General features: G+C 39.9%; 2 protein-coding genes across 2 annotated transcripts; one reads left to right on the top strand and one right to left on the bottom strand.

Moving 5' to 3' along the window:
- Positions 1–1,312: 1,312 nt before the first annotated feature.
- On the bottom strand, positions 1,313–4,432 carry isl2a (ISL LIM homeobox 2a). Its single transcript, XM_080761924.1, has 6 exons — positions 4,318–4,432; positions 3,802–3,991; positions 3,202–3,464; positions 2,539–2,822; positions 1,886–2,053; positions 1,313–1,554 (listed from the first exon to the last, which is right to left on the bottom strand). The coding sequence occupies exons 1-6, from the start codon at positions 4,373–4,375 to the stop codon at positions 1,438–1,440; spliced, it is 1,080 nt and encodes a 359-aa protein (XP_080618050.1). The 5' UTR covers positions 4,376–4,432; the 3' UTR covers positions 1,313–1,437.
- A 3,739-nt stretch (positions 4,433–8,171) lies between these two features.
- Positions 8,172–20,410, top strand: etfa (electron transfer flavoprotein subunit alpha). Its single transcript, XM_080761925.1, has 12 exons — positions 8,172–8,287; positions 10,631–10,780; positions 11,058–11,139; positions 11,237–11,319; positions 13,224–13,323; positions 13,667–13,777; positions 14,102–14,203; positions 14,988–15,056; positions 15,161–15,243; positions 18,026–18,091; positions 18,394–18,474; positions 19,929–20,410. Exons 1-12 carry the CDS (start codon positions 8,249–8,251, stop codon positions 19,962–19,964), a joined length of 1,002 nt encoding a protein of 333 aa, XP_080618051.1. The 5' UTR covers positions 8,172–8,248; the 3' UTR covers positions 19,965–20,410.
- The last annotated feature ends 1,200 nt before the right edge of the window (positions 20,411–21,610 follow it).

Raw genomic sequence — 21,610 nt, 5'->3', positions numbered from 1 at the left:
CACTAAATAGATGTGTCAACGTGCAGTCTTGGAGTGATCATATTATAGCCTAGGCTACACATTAAAAGTTAAATGAACACGTCCTGCAGATTTCGTTGCTATAGGCTACCGATTCAATTAATTTACATTTAGGTCAGGTGTAAAATCCCTCGATATCCTATTCGAACAGAATATGCCTATTTTGTAAGATGCCCACAAACTATCAGAGAGTGAATGCTCTCATTCTCGATAAAAGTTAATCCTCGACAAACAAATTGTTGGGGTGTAGTATGTCAGTCCTCGCTTGACCTATACGCTCCCATGTCCAGCGGCTATATTGCTATCCGGGATTCCAACTCAAATGAAAATAAACTCAAGACACGCCAGAATGCGTTCGCAGCCTGGGAGTCCCCCTTAGCATTGGCTGCAGAGAAAGAGAGGTGGGCTTGTTGTGGTTCCATTCAATGTATCGTTTGCAGGTGATGCCAAGCGTAGATAAGGGGGCCGCCGCTCCTTGTCCTCTGTCTAGACATGTGACTGCTTGAAAAAGAGACGGGGCACATCGAAAATCTATAGCCAGGTGACCAATATTAGCCAAAATAGGCAATAAATCATCTTCTTTTGTTGTTTACGTCCAGCCCAGGCCTGTCACTGTCAGTGCTAACATTCTGGAGAATAGCCTGAAATGTGTTGCATTGGAATTCTGCGAAAAGTCTCTTGAACTGCTGCATATGCATGCCTGCATGGCATGCGTATCGAAAATTTGAAACCATACAACTGAAATGATCGAAATTTCTAAATACAATGGCCGACATTATGAGACATTTCCGTTTATATTTAACTCTAAATTGATTTATTTCGGCTATTTCAAAAAAATGTTCTGAGGGTTAATGCGACAATAAAAGATGTTGCCTCAAATAATCGATTCGTCGTATATAATTTTATTGGTAAGAGCAGCTATGCCTGCCTCCATAATAAATAACAATAACTTATTTTTTTAATTTCTCAAACAAACGGTATCTCACCTGTTTCATTAATTTACAAGAGTCTCAGTCGACAATGATTCACTTTTTTTTTACAAATCATGCACATCTACACGTGTTTTTTGGTCTTGAACCCTTATGGAAATATGATAAACATAAGAAATTATGTTCAAAGCGTCCAATAGGCCCACAGCGTGTGTTGTGAATCCCACAGTATATTCCTTATATGTCCAGTCCAGACATGGCTTGTATTAGCATCGTATTCTGAGTTTATGCGGGGGGCTTCTTTAGGCCCCATGCAATCCTCGAATTGAGTCATGGGCTGCACAAAATTGATGCATCCTCTCCGCACGGATATCCGTGTCCATCATAGTCCAATACTTGTTCTTCTTGAGTGAAATGTCAACACTCGGAAGTGTGCGCGCGTATAGTATAGGTCCATGCAGCACCTGAGGGTGCATAGAGGGTTCCAGCCTCACGTGTCGACAGGACTCGGCACCATACTGTTCGGTGTGTCCGGTAACTGCGACGACAGCGAGGTCACGTCACTGCCCGAAGAGTTCCCCATGGAGCCTGATTCAGAAAAAGACACCTGCCAAGGTAAACGGAGAGCCCTGTCACATTAGCTCATATTATGCATATTACATCACGGTTATAGCGGATAGCAACACAATGGAAAAAACATCATTTATTATTTATGCCATATATGAAGTCACCAAAACATACAAGCAAAAAACGATATGAACTCGGTGAGTTACCAATTGTGTGCACACTGCACTCTAACTAAAATCTAACTAACAGTAATAATATTCCCTTTCCCCCATGCGTGTGTGTGTGTGTGTGTGTGTGTGTGTGTGTGTGTGTGTGTGTTCGTGTTCATGCGCGTGCGTGCGTGCTTGACAAGTGACTGTGTTTTGTCTTACCAGCTGCTGGAAAGCGGGCTGGTCCAGATCACTCTGCAAAGCAAAGTCACTCAGGGCTTTCCAAGGTGGCTGGTAGGTCTGCACTTCCACTGGGTTCCCGTGGATGTTGTTGTCGTGGCGAATTGGGCTACCTGCCACTAAAGGGGTGCCCGTCAGTCCCTGCAAATTCTACAGAGGAAACGAAAATCACTAATAAATAGCCTATAGGCCTAATTTTCAAATAGGCCATCTCGCTGATTATATAGTTAAACACTGTATAAATAATCTGTTTAATTAATAGTCTATTATGTTGAGTGGCCTATGTTCAATGAAGACATCGTTGATTTGTTCAAATGTATTTGACTAAATTGTAGAATAATGATAGGCCTATAGCCTGTAACAAAACCTCTGGTTCTCAAAGTGGGATCCGTGGACCACCAGGGGTTATTGACGAGGCTCCAGGGGGTCCCCAGTAAAATTAACCTACACATCGACATTTGAAAATAGACAATGGATCTGCTTTTTTTCCAAGAGATCTTGAAAACTTGATGAGTCCCTGGCACAAAATATTTTCATATAGGGCCCGCGACTATGTTAATTTAGAGGTCCTTGACATGTAAAAGTTTGAGTAGGACCATTGGGTATTACACAAGATGCATGATCCTGCGACTTACAGTTTTGTCACTGTGTGATTGCAGTTGAAGCTGCTTCATTAGAATGGACCTCTTCTTGTCCTTGCAGCGTTTGTTCTGGAACCAGACCCGTATCACCCTGGGGCTCAGGCTGGTCATCTCCACCAGTTGTTCCTTCATTAGTGCGTCCGGTCTGGGGTTGGCGTTGTAGCAGGTCCGCAGGGTGTGCAGTTGCTTCTCGTTCAGGACCGTCCGGATCCGCGTGGTCTTCTCAGACTGCTTGTGGACGTGGTTCCGATGAGGAGGGTGTCGGACAGTAACCGGCTCTGAGGTGAACAACAACAGGCACCAGAAAAGCATAATCATCCTGAATTTAATAATTTCATATAGGTAGGCCTATACCCGCACAATGCATCGCATGTCTAGAAACAATCAGTTTTTTTCTTCTTCGTTTAGAAGTTATAAAAATAAATAACCAAACAGCACATTGCAAGAACACGGAAGTAGTTCACTTTAAATGTATGCATGTTTGTATTATTATTATTATTACGCTATTGTTATTATATGCATATTATATTATTGTTGTTTAACTTGTCTTTATACATATCTATAGCCTGCTCATTTGCTATTCTTAGTTTTATAAGACCATATAAAGTTATTAATAATTTTAGTATAGAAGTTAGAACTCGTATAGCTTCTATATACCTGAAATATGCAGTGGTCTGGAGGAGTGAATATTCCCCGGGCTGAGAGGGCTCCCTGCAGTGGAGCGCTCCATCAGTAAACCATGGTCAGCCCGGCACAGCAGCTCGTCTTCCCGCAGAGAGAACTCGTCCCCCGGCAGAAGGTGCCTGGTGCACACCGAGCACCTGAAACACTCCATGTGGTACACGTTGTCGCGAGCTCTCATCACCAGGTCGCTGCTGCAGAAGCCAATGTTACATTTTGCACATTTAATCCCAAATAATCTGTAAAAGGAACATACAAATTAGGTTTCAGTTTTTTAAGGTCTCGAATGTGGGGCACAAACGGGCCTGGAACAATTTAATTAACCAATTTAGATTAATTATTATTAGCCTATATTTGTGGTGCTGGATTTTAGCTCACTATATGGATCCAAAAGCCATATATGAAAATTATTTAGTCAAAATGATGAAAATTATATGCCTAAATAATGCCCAAATAAATCTGATATATCCTACTCTATTTTTCCTTCAAACTTGTGCTCGGATGTACCGTGTTGGCCAGAGTGGGCCTCTCTCATAATGTCAAATTGTGTATATGGAAGGTTAAGTCAACTCCTACCTTACATAATCTCTTTTGCAGTATGTCTTTCCATCTCGGACGAAGCAAGTGCACGTCTCATCCAGGTACTGGCTGCATTCCGCGCACTTCAGGCACGCAGCGTGCCACTCCAGGTCCGGGGAGACTCTCAGGATATACTGGTCGTGTATTTGACTTCCACAGCCCACACACATTGCGATACCAGACTTCTCTGTGGAATGCACATATTAATGCTACAATGTACACCATTTAATCCCCAGACATCCTCGTTAAACGCCCCCCCACCACCCACCCTGCATGTATCCATGTCTGTTGAACATGCTTTAATTGCAGCGTTGCGATAGAGGCAATGCTGAGCTCAACACAAAATTATGTTTTAAATATATAGCCTATGCTGATTCTACTCACAATTAACACGGGAAAGAAGCGTGCATAACACAATTGCATAGCATATTGTCACCATGAAAAAACAGCTACTTCTATAGCCTATTAAACGCCTATAACTGAAGGTAGAAGTGAAAGTTAGTTATAGCTTACTTTTGGAATGATCCCCCATATCACCCAAGAAAGAAGAATTGAACAGAATATCCACCATACAGGAGAGCTTTGCAAGCCGATAGATGTTTAGAAAGGAGAGGGAGAGGAGACGGTCCCGTCCCTTGGCTGACCGATAACTTGTATTCCTCGAGTGAGAGGTGGGGAGAACAATGTCCCTCACTCAGTGACGTAGACGAACCTGGACCTCTGTGCGCGCGGGGCGAGAGAGAGGCTGATATATGCAAAGTACTACTCGGAGGATTCTCCAGGAGAATTTCTCCTGCATGCTCTTCGTTTGATTTTCTTTTCTTTTCTCCATTTTTCCTGTACCAGGCCAGCAACATTTAGTTAAATAACACCACATGATTTAGCATTTTGCACAGCAAATTAAACGGAGATTTTCCTATACAGTCATATGCGTGTATGGCTGAAGGCAAAATATAAACCCCTATTACCCTAAATATATAGACAATCTAAACATTAATCTAAACAATACAAATTATTATTATTCTATTATTATTTTTGTTAGAAGTATAAGTATAGGCCTGCTGTTGTGTTGTTGGTAATGGTATATTGACTAAATCACATTAAATATTGCACTGTGAGAGAGCCCTCTACTGGATGAGGACATAAAGGTAATGGAAAATGTATAGTCTGAGGAGGAAACTTGGCTATATCCCAAATGATTTTTTCTGCCGCCGCCGCCGCACCCCCCCCTCCTCCTCCAAATTATTATTATATTATTAATGTTGTTGTTGTTGTTGTTGTTGTTATTATGAAGAATTCAAAACCGTGGTATATTGTTAGTTGAGACGTCATTCAAATACATTATTGACCTAACATGATGACAACAATGCATTTGTCCATGCACCCATGGAGCAGTTTCTGCCATTTCTTCAACAAATAATAGTAGGCCTATACCGAAAACATTCTACAAATGTAGGCTATGTGAGTCTGTGTCTGTCCTTCGAATATAGGCCTACCTCAAGAACGTGGCGTGTGCCACAAGAGAGAAAGACGGTCGCAATACAATAATATAAATAAACTAATGGGTTAATACAAATAAAGTAGGTGCGATGTGAAATTACGGCCTGCATGTGACCTGCAAGCCTAGTCTATCAACGCAAGCACCAACATGTCGCATGAAAGGCTGTTATTTATACAATTAGTGTATAGGCAATTAGAAGACGCTCTTAATCCAGAGCAATTACATTAAGCAATAACAAAAAGCATGGCAATACATACATAAAAAGTAGTTATCGTGAAACATGCGTAAGATAATAGAACGTAACAGTGGAGTATCTATAGTGAAACTATTTATAAACTATAAATACTATACTATTATGTACTAAGTGCTATAAACACTATACTATTATGTACTAAGTGCTATACATCAAATGCAATTAGTGCTGTCTATAACCTGCTATAAGTCGAAAAATAAGTCTACATAAAGTGCTATGTATAAGGGGCTAGGGCAAGTGCTATACGGGCCATGATGGAGTCTGAAAAAGTGGGTTTTCAGCCTACGACGGAAGATTGGGAGTGAGGCTGCAGTTCACAAGTGACTTAAATTAATGTAAATTAAATGGTTCTTTACAGAAAACGTGTTTACCTAAAGTAGGCCTATCTTGTTCATATTATATCCCTATTATATGCCATTTATAGAGCTATATGGACCAGAGCTACTGTCCATTAGAGAGAATGAAGAAGCGGAGGGCAAAATATTATCTATAAATGTTTAATAAGGCTTTAATGTTCTGCTCAAATAGCATTTTGAAGTGATCAATATTAATTCACTTAAATAGATGAATTCGTGTAGGCATGTATTTGTATTATTATTTTTCTTCACGGAATAAAAAATGATCATTTAGTGATTGTTGGTACAACAACAATGTTATTTTCATTGATAAAACTGCGCCTTTTTTAGATTTTGGACGTTCATTTAATATCTTAACCAAGTCACAACAAGCAGAAGCACCATAATAGTGAGCTTATTGTCTCTGCAGACTGCAGATTTATGGCAGAGTATAACTTTATAAGTGACCCATTTTGAACCAGAAGTTGCAACCATTGCTGCCTCATTCATCACCATACAGCATAATATATAATTTTTAGGTTAATTAAAAGTAGGCTAATCAATCTCTTCTTTAGCGCTTCATCTAATTTTCCGATGCTAAAGTAAAATTCTATTTTAAATTATGGTTTAGTCTAATAAATGTGTTGAATATAAATAGGGATATTCTCATCATGGCCAATAAACGTCACATACTGCCCGCAACTCTTCCATGTCTTTCGTAGCCTATATACATTTTATAAATAGGCCTAGCCTATGCAAATCAAATAGTCTATAAGACATGTGGGACATCATGGACATATATAGGTATATAGGCCTATGCAGTCAAGTTCAATAGCAGACATGAATGAAGGAAACGTTTAGGTTATTTGCTCGGTTATGGACTGTCACTATAGCTTATTGTAATTGGTCAAATCATAGTTATTTCGGTTGATCAGTATGAATAAGGTCTATACATATGTTGATCAGCACGTCCATGTTGTGAAATATATAAAATCCTATAGGAAAACAATGTAGATCGAAATGATGATACTCAAATTCATCTGACAAAGTTCATGCAAGTCTGTATAGGAATTGATTAATTTAGTCGGCGGTGGGCAAGGTACTTTTCAATAGCATATTCTAGGTTCAGAATAGATAGTGACACTCAACATTTTATTTTCAATATGGGAAAAACATGCACCTTTGTGTTTGTTTATAGGCTGTGTATAGTTATTTAACCAAACAATATATATACACCAATCCGTCATTCCCTTCCTATCATGTTTTTAATAACGTTATCATTTTTACATCGACATAATTCCACCCCTAGCATCACGTGGGCAACGTGACCCCCCCCCCCCCCCCCCCCACACACACACACACACACACAATTCAATTCAATTCAAAGGGCTTTATTGGCATGAGAAAACATACGTTTACATTGCCAAAGCAGAAAGAACAATACAACAATACAGCAATACAATCAAAACAAAAATTATGTACTTTGAAGGTCAGAATCTTCAATAGATCAACTTCTGTGTACCAAGATAACTCGATGCAGGTATAGTGCAGGAATATACACAATTATTAGTCTTTAGGGTGGTTGTGTTCCATTTGATATCCTTCTCCTATCACAGCAACTCACAAATCTTGCTGCTGTGTTTGCACATTTTTGTACTTCGCCCAGCAGATATGGGAGTTTTTTGTCATTGGTCATGTTTTCAAAATCTCCGTGTGTGGTTGTAATCTGTGGGAAGTATGTGTCTCTGATGTCTTGGTACAATGGGCACACACACACACAGACATGTCACACACCACCATCGGTCGCGCAACACCGTCGTAACATACACTTCAAGACTATCATTATCATAGATGTATTTTTTATTTTATTTTATTATTTGCATATGATCTGATCTGATGTCTTGATCCAAGGCTAACACGCGCGCACACACGCGCACGCACACACACAGTTTAAAAAAATGATTTGATTGATTGATTGCAAAAGCATGCAGGAAAGTAGGTTATATACAGTTCGATACATGGTCTACTATAGGATTTAAATCCAAGAAATCTTGTTTCCATTGGGGTCCCTTTGTATTATTTATAGCCTATAATAATATCCAATTTGTACATTTTAATTAAAAAAAACCTTGCCATACCATACCAGGCAGGGTAGTAGGGTACCTGTGACCCCCATGTGTGACCCTTGCATGTGACTTCAACGGAAATGCGTGTACTGTGTTATGTTTATTCTGAGTTGATCTCGCGAGATGAGCTGAGCTAACCTTTAGCACAGTGCCACAGTCATATTCTCCTGAGCAGCGTAGCCTACGTACGCAACATCTCTGTCTGGAGGACAACAACACTGCAGCCAGGATGCACAGAGCTATCAGCAAAAACACGTTCAAACAGTTGGTAAGTGTATTTACAGCACATGGAGGCTTGTTTTATTTCGTTTACGTTGTTACATCATTCAATTATCCCATACGTCGGTTAACTGATCCCTGTGTTTCCACATTCAGCTGCTATAAAACTATCATGCTAGCAGCAGCTTGGTGACTTTCTCTGCCAGGTGCACTGGTTGTCTACTTGCCTGGTTCTAGTCAACCAGGAGGGTTATATAAATGAATGTATGTCACAGCAATGACAGCATCTGTCATTGCTGTGACATCACTCATACATCAATCATTAATTTGTTTTAGTAGCTGACAGGCAACAATATATTGCCCATTATTTTTCCCCGTTAGCTGGGGGTGTCTTAGCATAGCTAAGAGAACTACAAATTGCCATTGTCAATTTGTCAATAATAAAATATATATGTTGGTAATTGATCCGCCAGTGAACAATGGTGTTGCACTGCCAACTTATTTCGACCATGACACTTAGGAGTCAGTCAGTTGACATTTGTGTTCATTTTTCACTGACAGTATTTGAGTCGGTGACCTCCAAGTACTAGCAACCAGCCCTATGCTGCTCAGACTGAAAATTGTTCAGATATAGCTGGAATCAACCTGCTTTAACTTGACAGGACCGATGAGGTTGTTAAAGAGGTTGCACAAACTGGGCTGTGGTATTTGCACTGAATAGATTGGTTGTGTAAGTTTTCCAAATCAATTCCTCCTCCCTCCTCATTGTCTTCGTACACCAAAACCGGTGCCATATGTTTGGGTCCAATGTTGGATCCTGATTATGTAGAGTCCGAGACCATAACTACCAATATTTTGTCAAATAGTGCAAAGCATATTCTAATCAATTAAACAAACTTAGATTTGATTTAAGTTTCTATGTGAGAACATAGAAACTTCTAAGCAAATAAAATGAATTAAAATCAACAACGTTTTCATTGATATCAATAATGAACACAAATGGAACTTTATATTTTGTCAAAAAAAGTCAAATGGCTGATATTTTGGGCAAACCGTTATCTGGACCAGACTCTAAATTTAAAGGGATAGAGAGTTCAGATTTACAACTTACGTTGTATGAAATACTTGCCATTAATTTAGTGGTTGCAACTGTATTAATTGATTGCCCGAGTCCTGTGGTGGGAGTTCTGCTCTGGTTTTGGTAAATATTAAGTAGTTCCCTTCATTTTTTGGGGGGCACTGGGGCTGTGCAGTAAAAGTAAATTAATTCACAAAACTAGCGTTTTGTATTGTATTGTTGACCTATTTATAAAATAGTTGAACTCAACAAACTTTTTCAACAGTTGAACAAAAAACTTTTGTTCAACTTTGACCCCTCTATCACATGGTACTATTCTTTGGGCCTAGTGATATGGACACAAAAAACATAGTTCCGTGTGACAGAGGGGTAAAAAATGAACGAAAGTTGCACTAATATTTTAGAAATAGGTCAACAATACAAATTGTTAATTTTGTGGATTAATTTACTTTTAATGCGTGGCCCCCTGTGCCCCCAGAAAACGACCGGAACTACTTAATATTTCACCAAAACCAGAGCAGAACTCCCACTACGCCGGGACTCGGGCAATCAATGAATACAGTTGCAACAACTATATTAATGTCAAGTATTTCATACAGCTTAAGTAAAAAAAATCGGAACTATCCCTTTTAAGTTTACATTCAATGTAGAATGCTATCATTATTAAATTCAACAACCGCTGTGTGTGTGTGTGTGTGTGTGTCTGTCCATCCGCATAGAGCAAAGCGCCTCCTCACAACGCCACAACGCACGGACAGCCTCACGTTAGCACGCAACAACAACAGGGTTTAACTTTTACTCCACCCGGACGGGGCATTGCCTTGACAACGGTTTAAATACTGTGCACTTTATATCTGTTGGATCATAACATATGAATACTATAATCCGGGGAAGACGGATCCCGTGCCGTCGGAACAACACAATGACAAAATTACATAGACGGATGCAATGACCAACGCTGGCTCAGTAGCTCACGAACGACACATTCTGGGCAGAATATCACCACCACATTTACATCACCCATCAATGGTGTACTGCAGCATTTTCTTGCAAAAGAAACTAGCATACTTTTGTGCCCAACCCAAGTTCCCAAGATCATCTGTAAACAATTCCCCCCTATCAGTAATGTGATCTATTACATCACATTACCCACACTGAACATCATTTGCTGTTCATATATTCAGAACGGGTAAGGACTAGTACAATATAATTTACTGGTGATTAAAAATAAATAAAAACATATTGAATCTAGCTGAAAATGTATTTTCTATTGAAAAGAATCATGTACTAACTGTCTGCCATTCTTCCCAATAGACTGGCCTCCTCCAGAGGTTTCAGAGTACCTTGGTGGTCGCAGAGCACAACAATGGCGTGCTGACGCCCATTACGCTCAATGCCATAACTGCAGCCAATAAGCTTGGAGGAGACGTGTGTTGCTTGGTTGCTGGAACAGATTGTGCAAAGGTAGATTATATTTGACTTTGTCCAAGCCACACCAGGTTTGTGATGATGTAGGTTTTGTTTTGTCTATCATAGGTGGATTACCTTAATTTGTTGTAACTATATCCAAGAACGAGTGGTACAGGTGAACATTTTCATAACTCCATCCCGAGCTCACCACAGCTCTGAGGGTGCGCGGTGGGTTTAACTGTTATAAAAAACGGCTAGTCCGGAATTCTCCTAATTGCAACCTAGTTTTCTGAGAGCTAAAGCTGGATTGAAACATGTTGTCTCTTCTCAGGTGGTGGAGGATATTAGTAAAGTACCAGGTGTGAGCAAAGTTCTGGTGGCTCAAAATGATGCTTATAAAGGTGGTCTGCCAGGTATGTGGCATTACAGAATCATGTCACCTTTCGGAATATGTTGGTCTTGCGCTCCTGTAAGGCTGAGTCATAGAATATTTTCCCTTTTCTTGTGCAGAGGAGCTGACTCCACTTATCCTGGCAACACAGAAGCAATTCAACTTCACCCACATCTGTGCTGGAGCATCTGCCTTTGGAAAGGTAATGATTGGCTGAATCAATACATTGTAACTACTTGATTTTTTTCCTTTTTTTAATCTCTTGGGGAACCTAACTCAGCATGTACTATAGTATGTTGTCTGTACTGTTTTTTGATTGATCGAATACTTTATTAACAGTTAGTACAGAGGTACGATTTACTACGATTGTTAAAATTATAACGCAAAAAGACCAAGGTCTTGTTTCCGTTGTGGTCCTGTCTATTCAATTCATTATTTAGTATGTTTTTGTTGCTCTTACATGATAGGCCAGTCAATCTAAGGTTTGAACCACAGGAAATTGTATCGTTCAAGTATTTTTTATGATCCTTAGGAAAGTTAGGGTCATCCAAATAACATTAAAATTGTCAATGAAATAATTAGTTGATCATGGTAAATTCAGGGGTTGAAAGTTGGGGTACCAACCTATATATATATATATATATATATATACATATTGGCAACCTATATAAGTCAACGTTTTCACATTTTCATTATGCTTTAAGTTGCATACGATGTGTCAAACTACAGGCTTTTCATGATTCTGAACCCATTCCAAGCATTAGTGCAAGAATTAGTTTGCACGAAAGACACTCCTTGGGCTACATTTGGCCATAGCCACCACCAAATGTGATGACCTCATCACATTTGTGATGACGGCTATGGCCGTTTCTAGCCCAATATTTTCTGTGCAAAACTAATGCTTGCAATAGATTCAGAATCATGAAAAACCCCTAGTTTGAAATGTCACATGCTACTTAAAGGACAATGTTTTTCAAACAAGCTTCATGTTTTAGGTTGTTGTTAGAGAAAGTAAAAGATGATTAGTATATATATATTTTTTCATTTGCTTTCATTTTAGCGATTTTAGCTATTTTTGACAGGGGGGCAGGGCATTCGAACATGGGGCTAAATAATATGTAATATATTTTACGGCGATTTCTTATTTTATTTTATTTACCATAGTCCTACTAGACTCCAGGAAATTTAATTTGGCCACAAAAGATCACGGGATCTACTGAATGTGAAGGGAGATACTAGGGAAATGCCATACTGTGTGTGTCGTAGGCTCAATGTCAATTTGTCACCTCCCCCTTCACATTCAATAGATCCTGTGATCTTTTGTGCCCAAATGTAATTTTTGCCTTATATAGGTTGTTAATGGTACCCCAACTTTCAACCCGTGAATTTTCCATGATCTACTAATTATTTCAATTATTTATTTGGATGACCCTAAAACCTATTTTGGGTCACACACTTTCTAGCTTAGATTGACTGGCCTAATGAGGGAAATGTCTAACTAACTAGGGAGATGATGAGAAACGGTACTGGTTGTTAAAGTTAAAAGTCACTTAAAGGGACACTTCACCCTCATTGTAGCAGTGAGCCTGTTGTCTCTGATGTCATGGACACTGGGCTCACTTCCTTCCTGGACTACATGTTGTCTCAGTAAGACAGCTCTCCCCCCTATCCACAAGGAGGAGCAGTGCACCAAAGAATTATGGGAATTGTAGTCCAGGAAGGTAGTGAGACCAATGTCCATGACATCAGAGACAACAGGCTCACTGCTACAATCTAAAATATCTAAAACCACATATTACACACATAAATACCCCCAGGAAAGTGATCTAAAGCTTCTAAACGTCATTAACATGTCTTTTTTTGCAAAAAGGGTGAAGTGTCCCTTTAATCGGAGAGTGTGTTAACCATCTTTTTAATTTTCTGGAATACACTTGCTTTGAAAACATTTCAAGCAGCATTGTCTTAACTGTTCTAAAAATTCATAAAACTCCTCTTCTTTTGCCTAATTCTCATTTGGGTCGCCACACTGGATCATCCATTTCCATCATAACTCTTTCATTACAAGCACATTGTTATTGCTGACGCTATTTCTGACTCATTCTGTAGAACCTGCTCCCAAGAGTGGCTGCCAAGTTGGATGTTGCCCCAATTTCAGATATCATCGAGATCAAGTCTCCAGACACGTTTGTCAGAACCATCTATGCTGGTAACTCTTCTTAATGTTTCAATAAAAAATGGGACAACTGAAGCCTTTTAATTGGGTTTGTTTTACAGTGACAAAGTATGAAGCAGTTTAATGGTAAATTGTGCCCTTTGATCATTTGACCGTTTGGCTCAGCTTTCAAGGAATTTGTAATTATGTGCTTTTCTCTTGCACATGCCAGGTCTATCATACTGTAGGAACCTGTACTGTAGCACCACTTTGATTTCTTTGCCAGTGAATATCGATAACCACAGACTACAGTAGGATTATTGGTAGTGACAAGGCCTTGCAGATGACCTCTCATGACATCGTTAAACAGTTATGTCTGTCTGATTGTGTCTTACAGGGAATGCTCTCAGCACTGTGAAATGTAATGAGTCTGTGAAAGTGTTCACCGTCAGAGGGACATCCTTTGAGGCCGCTGTCATGGAAGGAGGCAGTGCCACATCAGAAGAAGGTACATTTTATAACATTAATAACATAGGAAAAATACCATGTATTTCTGTGGAAAATGTGAAAATAGTACTGCATTCCTCCTACGCCAAAAACTGTAACAGCTCTGTGAGTAATCACCCTTCATAGGCATAGACAGACCATAGACAGGCCATAGACGGCCTACATTGCACCCGCAGTGTAATGGGTGGCCATTACACCGGGCATGGTGTGGAGGTTATGAATCCTGTGCTAGTGATCTAGAACGTTAGTACTACTGTACTAGTACTCACAGTACCCCCCAGTGGTTATTGATTATGTGATAATTGTTACTATTCCTTGGCCACAGTGGCTGCATCTTCAGCTGTTGGAGTGTCTGAGTGGCTGGAAGCCACCCTGAGCAAGAGTGACCGCCCAGATCTGACCAGTGCAAAGATAGTAGTGTCTGGAGGTACAAATGTGTTATTTTTATACCACTTCTTTTACCTTTTTTATTTTTTTCTTTCTTTTTTTTGGCTTTCACCTTTATTTTATATATTTTATGGAGAGACAGACAGTAGGCTGACGGGAAATGGGGAGACCGCCTTTACTGACAGGCAGTAAAGGCAGTCGGGATCGGGAGTCGAACCCGCGGCACACTGCCAGACTTTGACTACCGGCCAAGGTACCTGGACTGCTGAGCCACGGGCCAGGCCGCCACCTATTTTCCCTTTAATGACAAATTATGGTATAAATTGGAGTAGGCCTACATGAATATGGCTAAAATGATGATGCAGATGATTTTGTTTAATATTGTAGTCCCAATGAGGAGCAAAAGGCATGTCTTAATCATATGGAAGCATGTGTTTAATCAGATGGTATGTAATGGCTCTATGATGTTATTGTGCCTGTGACTTATGTGAAGATTGCTTGTACATTGATCTGGTTATATTAAAACGTTTTTACTGGTGAGAGGAGATGATGGCAAGTAGCAACAGCTTAAAAAATATTTTAGCAGATACATGAAGATAGACGTTATGTACAGTGGAGTTTTGTTGTTGTTTTTCATGTCCAGCATTCTGTAAATCTTCTAGAATTATTCAAAGGATTCCGCATGATTTCTTTTAGCATCTCCTTACCTCAATAGTTACGCTCAGCTGTTCCAAGACATTTTGGGCTTCATTACTGTATGTCATTGAATTAACTGGTTTTATTTCCGTTTGTATTTAAATTTGGCTAATTATATCTCGTTGCAGGAAGGGGATTGAAGAGTGGAGACAACTTCAAGCTTCTCTATGACCTTGCTGACAAAATGAACGCTGCAGGTTAGTTGTGGATGGTTTATGATCAATGATTTTGTCTCTTGCATGATCAATGTGTTTGCATTTATGTATTTGAATTTTATATGATGTAATATTCCTCCCCACAGTTGGTGCTTCCAGAGCTGCTGTGGATGCTGGTTATGTCCCAAATGACTTGCAGGTTGGACAGACGGGCAAGATTGTAGCGCCTGTAAGTGATTCCCCTCAATGCCTGTTATACTGTCAGTTCAGATTATTTGAACAGCAGGGATGAAACCGTGAGAATTGTGCAAAATATGTTAACCATGTGAGATGAACCCTAACATCCCTGACTCCCTGTACTAGTTATGTCCTCATGGAAAAATAGCAGATCTACATACAGTAACAGCTCATAGTAGCTTGACGTGTTGCGAGCTTATATACCTGCTATATTGCATACATACAACATAGTATATAGGGTTGAAGTGGTTAAAAGGCACACAAGACTGGAACTCAATTGTGCCTTTTCTAATATGATAAGCAGAACCTTTATCAGTGCATTAGTTTGCGTCAATGGCGTGCAAATTGCAAATGCCTGTTACTTTCCTTTGCATTCAGCATTCCTGAAATTCAGTAGGATTAGGATGGATCCTTTGGCCTTTCTAAAAAGGTTAACTTGCCATTATCCGGTCCAGCTGGGGTATCCCAGCTGTGATTATCCACACATTAGGCCCTATGAAATGTAGTTGATGGCACATTTAGGGCCTAAATGATTTAGCCCATCCATTAAAGCAGACTCCAGTGGGTATCTGCTACTCGGTGCTTCACACCAGGCCGGCCTGTCTGAATTGAATTTTCCAAATGTTAACAATTAACAAGTTAAAAACCGTTTTGAATTTAGGTTTAGAATGAGTGATACATTTTATTGGAATTTCAATAATTAATTAAAATAATTTATTTCATCCTGTACCATTGTGAATACGGTATGTTAAGTATAACATTTGTGATTCTGAATGCCACCTAAAATCAGATTTTAGATATAATGTATTGCCTTTGTAATTAGAAATGATAACATTGAGAGTGGAACTGTTGTTTTTTACATTATTTATTAAGCTTTTAAACGTACTTCTATTTTAGTTATGACAAGTCCCCCTCCCTATCCCCATTGCCTATTCCTACTGTTTGGTCTTGGGGAGGCTGTAGTGTAGACAAACATAATTGTCTGCTACACATGGAGTCTGCATGCAGGACGCAGTGATGCTGCTAGCCCTGCATCCAGGAAAATGTTTTTTCTTATACAAATTCTATGCAAATTAATAATCATTATTATTAATAATAAATTAATAATTTACATTTGGGGATATCTTTCACAATAATAAATGTACATGTTCTAGACATGTTCTTGATCACAGGCATTTTACTTCCTTTTTTGTGAGGAATACCTTCCAGAGAATTTGAAGTTGTGTGTTCTGCGCAAATCTCGTTTTGGTGCGCGGCTTGTCCTGGTGATAACGTGTGACATCTTGTTTTCAGATTGTTGTTTTCCGTGTGAAACCAGCGTAAATCATTCGAAGGGAATCCCTCTTTGTAAAAAGAAAATACTAGAGCAAAAAATACTTCGACATAGGGCTGTTGTTCTTTAGTTCCTATCTATTGTATCTGTGCTAGTATAGAAGTATAAATTATCTTTTTGTGTTATATACTTTGTATGTTAGTTTGTACCCTGTATTCTGAGGTTTTTTTTTTACTTTCCAAGAAGTAGTGCATATAGAATGTGTACATTAGGACAGTGGTCCCCAGTTGTGGGTCCGGAGTCCGGACACCCACATGATTTTATATACGCTTTCTTTTCTGGGATGCATTTGAATGACCACCTGTTGGTCCACCGTCCAAGGACCAATTATGTTGAAAACCTAGCAACATCACTGAGCTGCTTATTTTCACCTCACAGTCAGTAGTTTAACCTGGAGGGTACAATGCCAGCTAGCCTTTCCAGTTCGTCTCCCCGCTGAACAAGGTACCATGGCCAACCTGTAGGTGTCGCTAGTGCAGCAAGGTGACTCCACCCCTGCCAGCTTCTAGTGAACACGTCTAATTGTGTTACTTGGAGCACCCGGCCAAGCGGGAGGCACCGTGGAGGAATTGAACCCCAGTCTCGGCTCTCCACGGTGGTGGGCAGGAACCTTACCCCTGCCCCACCCAGATTCCTGGAACTGTTGTTTAGTTAACTTCCTCACACTTGGTGTGATGTTTACAGGGTTGTTAGTTTTTCAATTGTTTAGAATGTAATTGAAGCTGTCAGCTGCTATGCCTGAGCAGCCTTCCAGGGGAGCAGTGACAGCTTGGCAGCGTAGAAGTGTGTAGGCAAAAGTCCAGGCTGCTGTTGTTGTCATTGAACAATGTTGTCTTTACCACCCTTGAATAACTCTCCAGAGGTGCAATCAGCCTTCAAATACACAATAAAATCCTCAGTGCTAATTTAATTCTGAGTGGGGAAAATGGGTACATTTTCTAAGTTAATTGTGTAGTAAATGTGTGTTCTTGAGAGGACTTGCTTTGGCTGCCCATAGGCATCTTACCAGGACCATCCTGTATGTATGTGCTTAGTTGACAGATTGCTCACTCGGAGTGCTGGCTTTTTACAGTGATACTTAGAACAGTGCAGATTCTGTGGTGTTTGTCTGGTCAGTAAAACCCGGCAGTGAATGCACTTAGGTTTAGACTCCAGTAGATTTGTGTTCACAAATTGATGCTCCGCTCTTCAGAGACTTTGGCAGTGATGCTAAAACGGCACTGAAATATTCATATGGCGGTGCATTAAGCTGAGAGCCAGGGATGGGTTCTCCCACTGGAATCGGGGAGCTGCAGAAAGGGCACTGCCCTCTCTGACTCATGCCCCAGTGCCCCCCATCCACTGGGGCACTTTCATAAAATGAAAGTGAATGAATTTTGAAGTGCCTGTTCAAAACAAACTATAATTGGGTTTGTTGCGCTGTTAAATGTTCTGTTCACAGGAGCTGTACATTGCTGTTGGTATCTCTGGTGCCATTCAACATCTTGCTGGAATGAAAGACAGCAAGGTACAGTCATATGGACCCCATTAAGTTGTTTTAATTGTTTTATATTCTGAAATACTTTTTCACTAGTTTTCTTTCTTTCTTTCTTTCTTTCTTTTCTTTCTTTCTTTCATTTTGCTCAACACCACCATTAACCTTGTTTAAATGCACACACCCACCCACCTAGGCCTACAGTGTGATTTTATTTAAAAATGGGCCACAGGCAATTACTGTAAATTAAAACACTTGGTAATTAAAGCAACATTTTGAGGCAGCCTTAGTCTCCTTGATATTCTAAACACGTCTAAACACATTTTTCCTTTTAGACCATTGTTGCTATCAACAAGGACCCGGAGGCTCCCATTTTCCAGGTGGCTGACCTTGGCTTGGTAGCAGATCTTTTCAAGGTAAGAATTCTGACTTGGCGTGCATATTAACAAAACGGACAATCATTTTTATAGCGCATTTCTATGTGCTCAAAGCGCTTTACAATGGTTGGTTGGTTCATTCATACATTGGGAGGTGAAGCGGCGAACAGTCGACGCCAGCGTCCTCACTTGCCACATTCACACACAAATGTGGACACCAGGAGCCGGGATTCGAACCGCCGACCCAGGGATCATTGGACGACCTGCTCCATCTCCTAAGCCACACACCACAACTCAACTGCTCTAAACACTTGACTGCACTGCCAAGACTGGACAGTTTGTTGAGCAAGTGCCCAAAGTGACTGAATATAACATTCACTACTATTTCCCTAATACATTTTGCACGATGCATTATTTCACCTAATGGAAATGTGCAACTGTTGAATTATTGAGTCCCTGAATTAATCAGGTGTGTGTGTCTGTGTGTGCGTGCTAGTGGCAGAGCCACACAGGTCTTCCTACAAGCTATGAAATGTAATCAATTGTTGCCTTAAGTGGCTGGGTAGAATTTTCCAGGTTTGTATTCAGCTCCTTGTTGCCAACTCTTTTACATGCTTAGCTGCCCTCTAGTGTCTGGCTGGCACTAATGGACAACAAGCCAGTCGGGTTGGCACTCGCAACACTGGAGACCTGCGACGTTGGTGAAAGGCTAGGAGCTTATATTTTCATGTGTGTGTCCTGTCGGTCATGTTTTATTTAGTCCATCAGTGGTGCATGAGCAGCCCAGGTGTCCTGCTAAACTCTGTAGAAGTGATTAGGAATAATAGCTTGTGGCAGTGGAGTTGTGACCTTCCGTGTGATCACCTTACATGTGATCACTCCTCACGTAGCTGATTAAAATGGATGGGCTTTCTCCTTTTTCCTCCAGTGGGAAAATTGATACCTGGGACCAACTTGTCTCTGGGGACCAATGATATAGATTTTCAATCGCTTGAGTTTGTAGTAAAGCCATTTACAATAGGTGTGTTTGCATTAACTGCTACCTTTAATTGATAGAATATTGCACTTGTGTGTTTATCCATACGAATACCATACCTTATGTATTTTTTTTGTTCATGTAAATTATAATAGGCCAGTCAATCTAAGTTAAAAAGGTGCGTGACCCAAACGAAATAGCAATTGTAGTCGTTCCAAGGTTTTTTAGGATCATCCAAATAACAAAAAAGTATTATTATATACATTTTGGATCATGGTAAATTGAGGGGTTAAACATTGGGGTACCATTGAAAACCTATATAAGGCAAAATCTTCAAATTTGCATTAAGTAGTCAAACTAGGGGTTATTCATGATTCTGAACCCATTCCAAGCATTTGTTTTGCAGGAAAAACAGTCCTTGGGCCATAGTGAAGACGGCTATGGCAGTTTTTATGTCACACAACTTTGACATGCACACTGTATTATATGAAATCTCTCTCCTCTGACATCTGCTCAGGCTATTCCAGAGATGACTGCAGCTCTCAGCAAGTGACGTGGAGCAATCTTCCACCATGCTTCCATTCAGTCCATCACTCTCACCTCGGGAAACTACACTGCAACCAATGAGGTGAACCAACCTCTCCTTCAACCTCTGCCTTAAAGGATTTCTGAAAGTGTTCCGTAGGAGGCATAATTTATGTTCTCATCAACTTTCTCCTTGACGGGCAACAGAACATTCTCAGTTTACAAAATAACTTGTCCGTTTTTATGTGTTGTACACTGTCTTTGAATAATGGTTACTGTTGGGGATATTTGATATATCTATTACGGCATAACATGGTATTTTAACTTTATGATCATTTTTGGGTTTGATACAGTCCATGATGTATTTGGCTTGATCGTGCAGTTCATGTAAAACCTGCAGGTGGAGCACTTCAAACCAGGAGTTTTCATTGAAAGTCTCAGATTAACTATTGAATTAAAAACAAATTATTTTAATTTTGCCATGTTTGTTCTTTATTTGCTTCTTGTATTTAGTTGCTTCTTTTGAACAGTCATACAAAGTGCCTGTTGACATTAAAATGAACAGGATTAGTTTGCCATATCTAAAAAGCAAATCATCTCAAAGGTTCATGCTATAATACTTTGCCTTCTGAGCAACACTTTAAAACAGTACCCACTTATCCATTATTTTATTTGGCTGGAATTCGATCAAACCCATTCAGTAATGCCTATACACAGCCTACACAAACTCGCAATGATGAAATGGTGAAAATCGAAAACCTTAGACCTTAATTACTATTTGAAAACAAAACCTATACATGTAGATGTTTTTTTTTTTGTCATTTAACGTGTGAAATGGGAAATACGATAGTGTAGATTGTAAATGAAGACCCTGTGTAAACTGGCTCCACTGGGTTTGATCAGACTCTAGCTGTGGCACCTGGACAATAAAAACTACAGTGCTTGAATATGCCGAATTTTGACACTCAGAAGTACAAATGTTAGCATTGATAATTATACAAAGACGAAGATAAGAAAGGTTGAGATCACAGCTCAACATCTGACCGTAGATCAAATTGTACCCTGCAGCAGTCCTGTCAAAGAGGACCGTTCTTTGTGAGTGTGGAGAGACTAGGCTGATGACCAAGATGAATTTAATACAATTTTAATTTAGGATGAATCTGCCTGGGATAACTGATGTGCAGCTGTTGGTTTTCCAATAAATGATCATCAGTCTAGTGCCTCCATTAATGACAAAGTGTAGTAGAGGAACAAAGCACCAGCCCTGCCCGGTGACCAGCATAACGCATCAAAGCCAGATTCTTATGCACAAACCTGTCATCAGAAAATTCTGGGCTGAAGCCCCATTGCTGGTTTCCGTTTGTAATGTTTTCACTGTACTCACTGAAGCGTTTTATTTTTTATTTTTCCTAAGTGAATTCCTGATAGATATTGAATGCCTGACAACAAATCAGTCTGTTCATGACCTCCTTTTGTGTGCTGCTGTGGCAAAGACACTTGTGTTCACTCCACTCTTTAAACTCAAACGGTTCACAAAAGTCACGCACATCCACAAACCATTTGAAGGCAGGTGCTGAACACACAGAAAACAATCATAAAAGGTAAAAGGAAGAGCTACACAGTGTACAGTAGGTCTCTTAGGTGTAGATAATTAGAACATCCATGTTGGTCCAA

The sequence above is a fragment of the Protomyctophum bolini genome (assembly GCF_963924005.1).
Source record: "Protomyctophum bolini genome assembly, chromosome: 4".
In the NCBI taxonomy this organism is placed as follows: Eukaryota; Metazoa; Chordata; class Actinopteri; order Myctophiformes; family Myctophidae; genus Protomyctophum; species Protomyctophum bolini.
The sequence above is the reverse complement of the archived record's forward strand: the minus strand, read 5'-3'. Positions and strand labels throughout refer to the sequence as shown.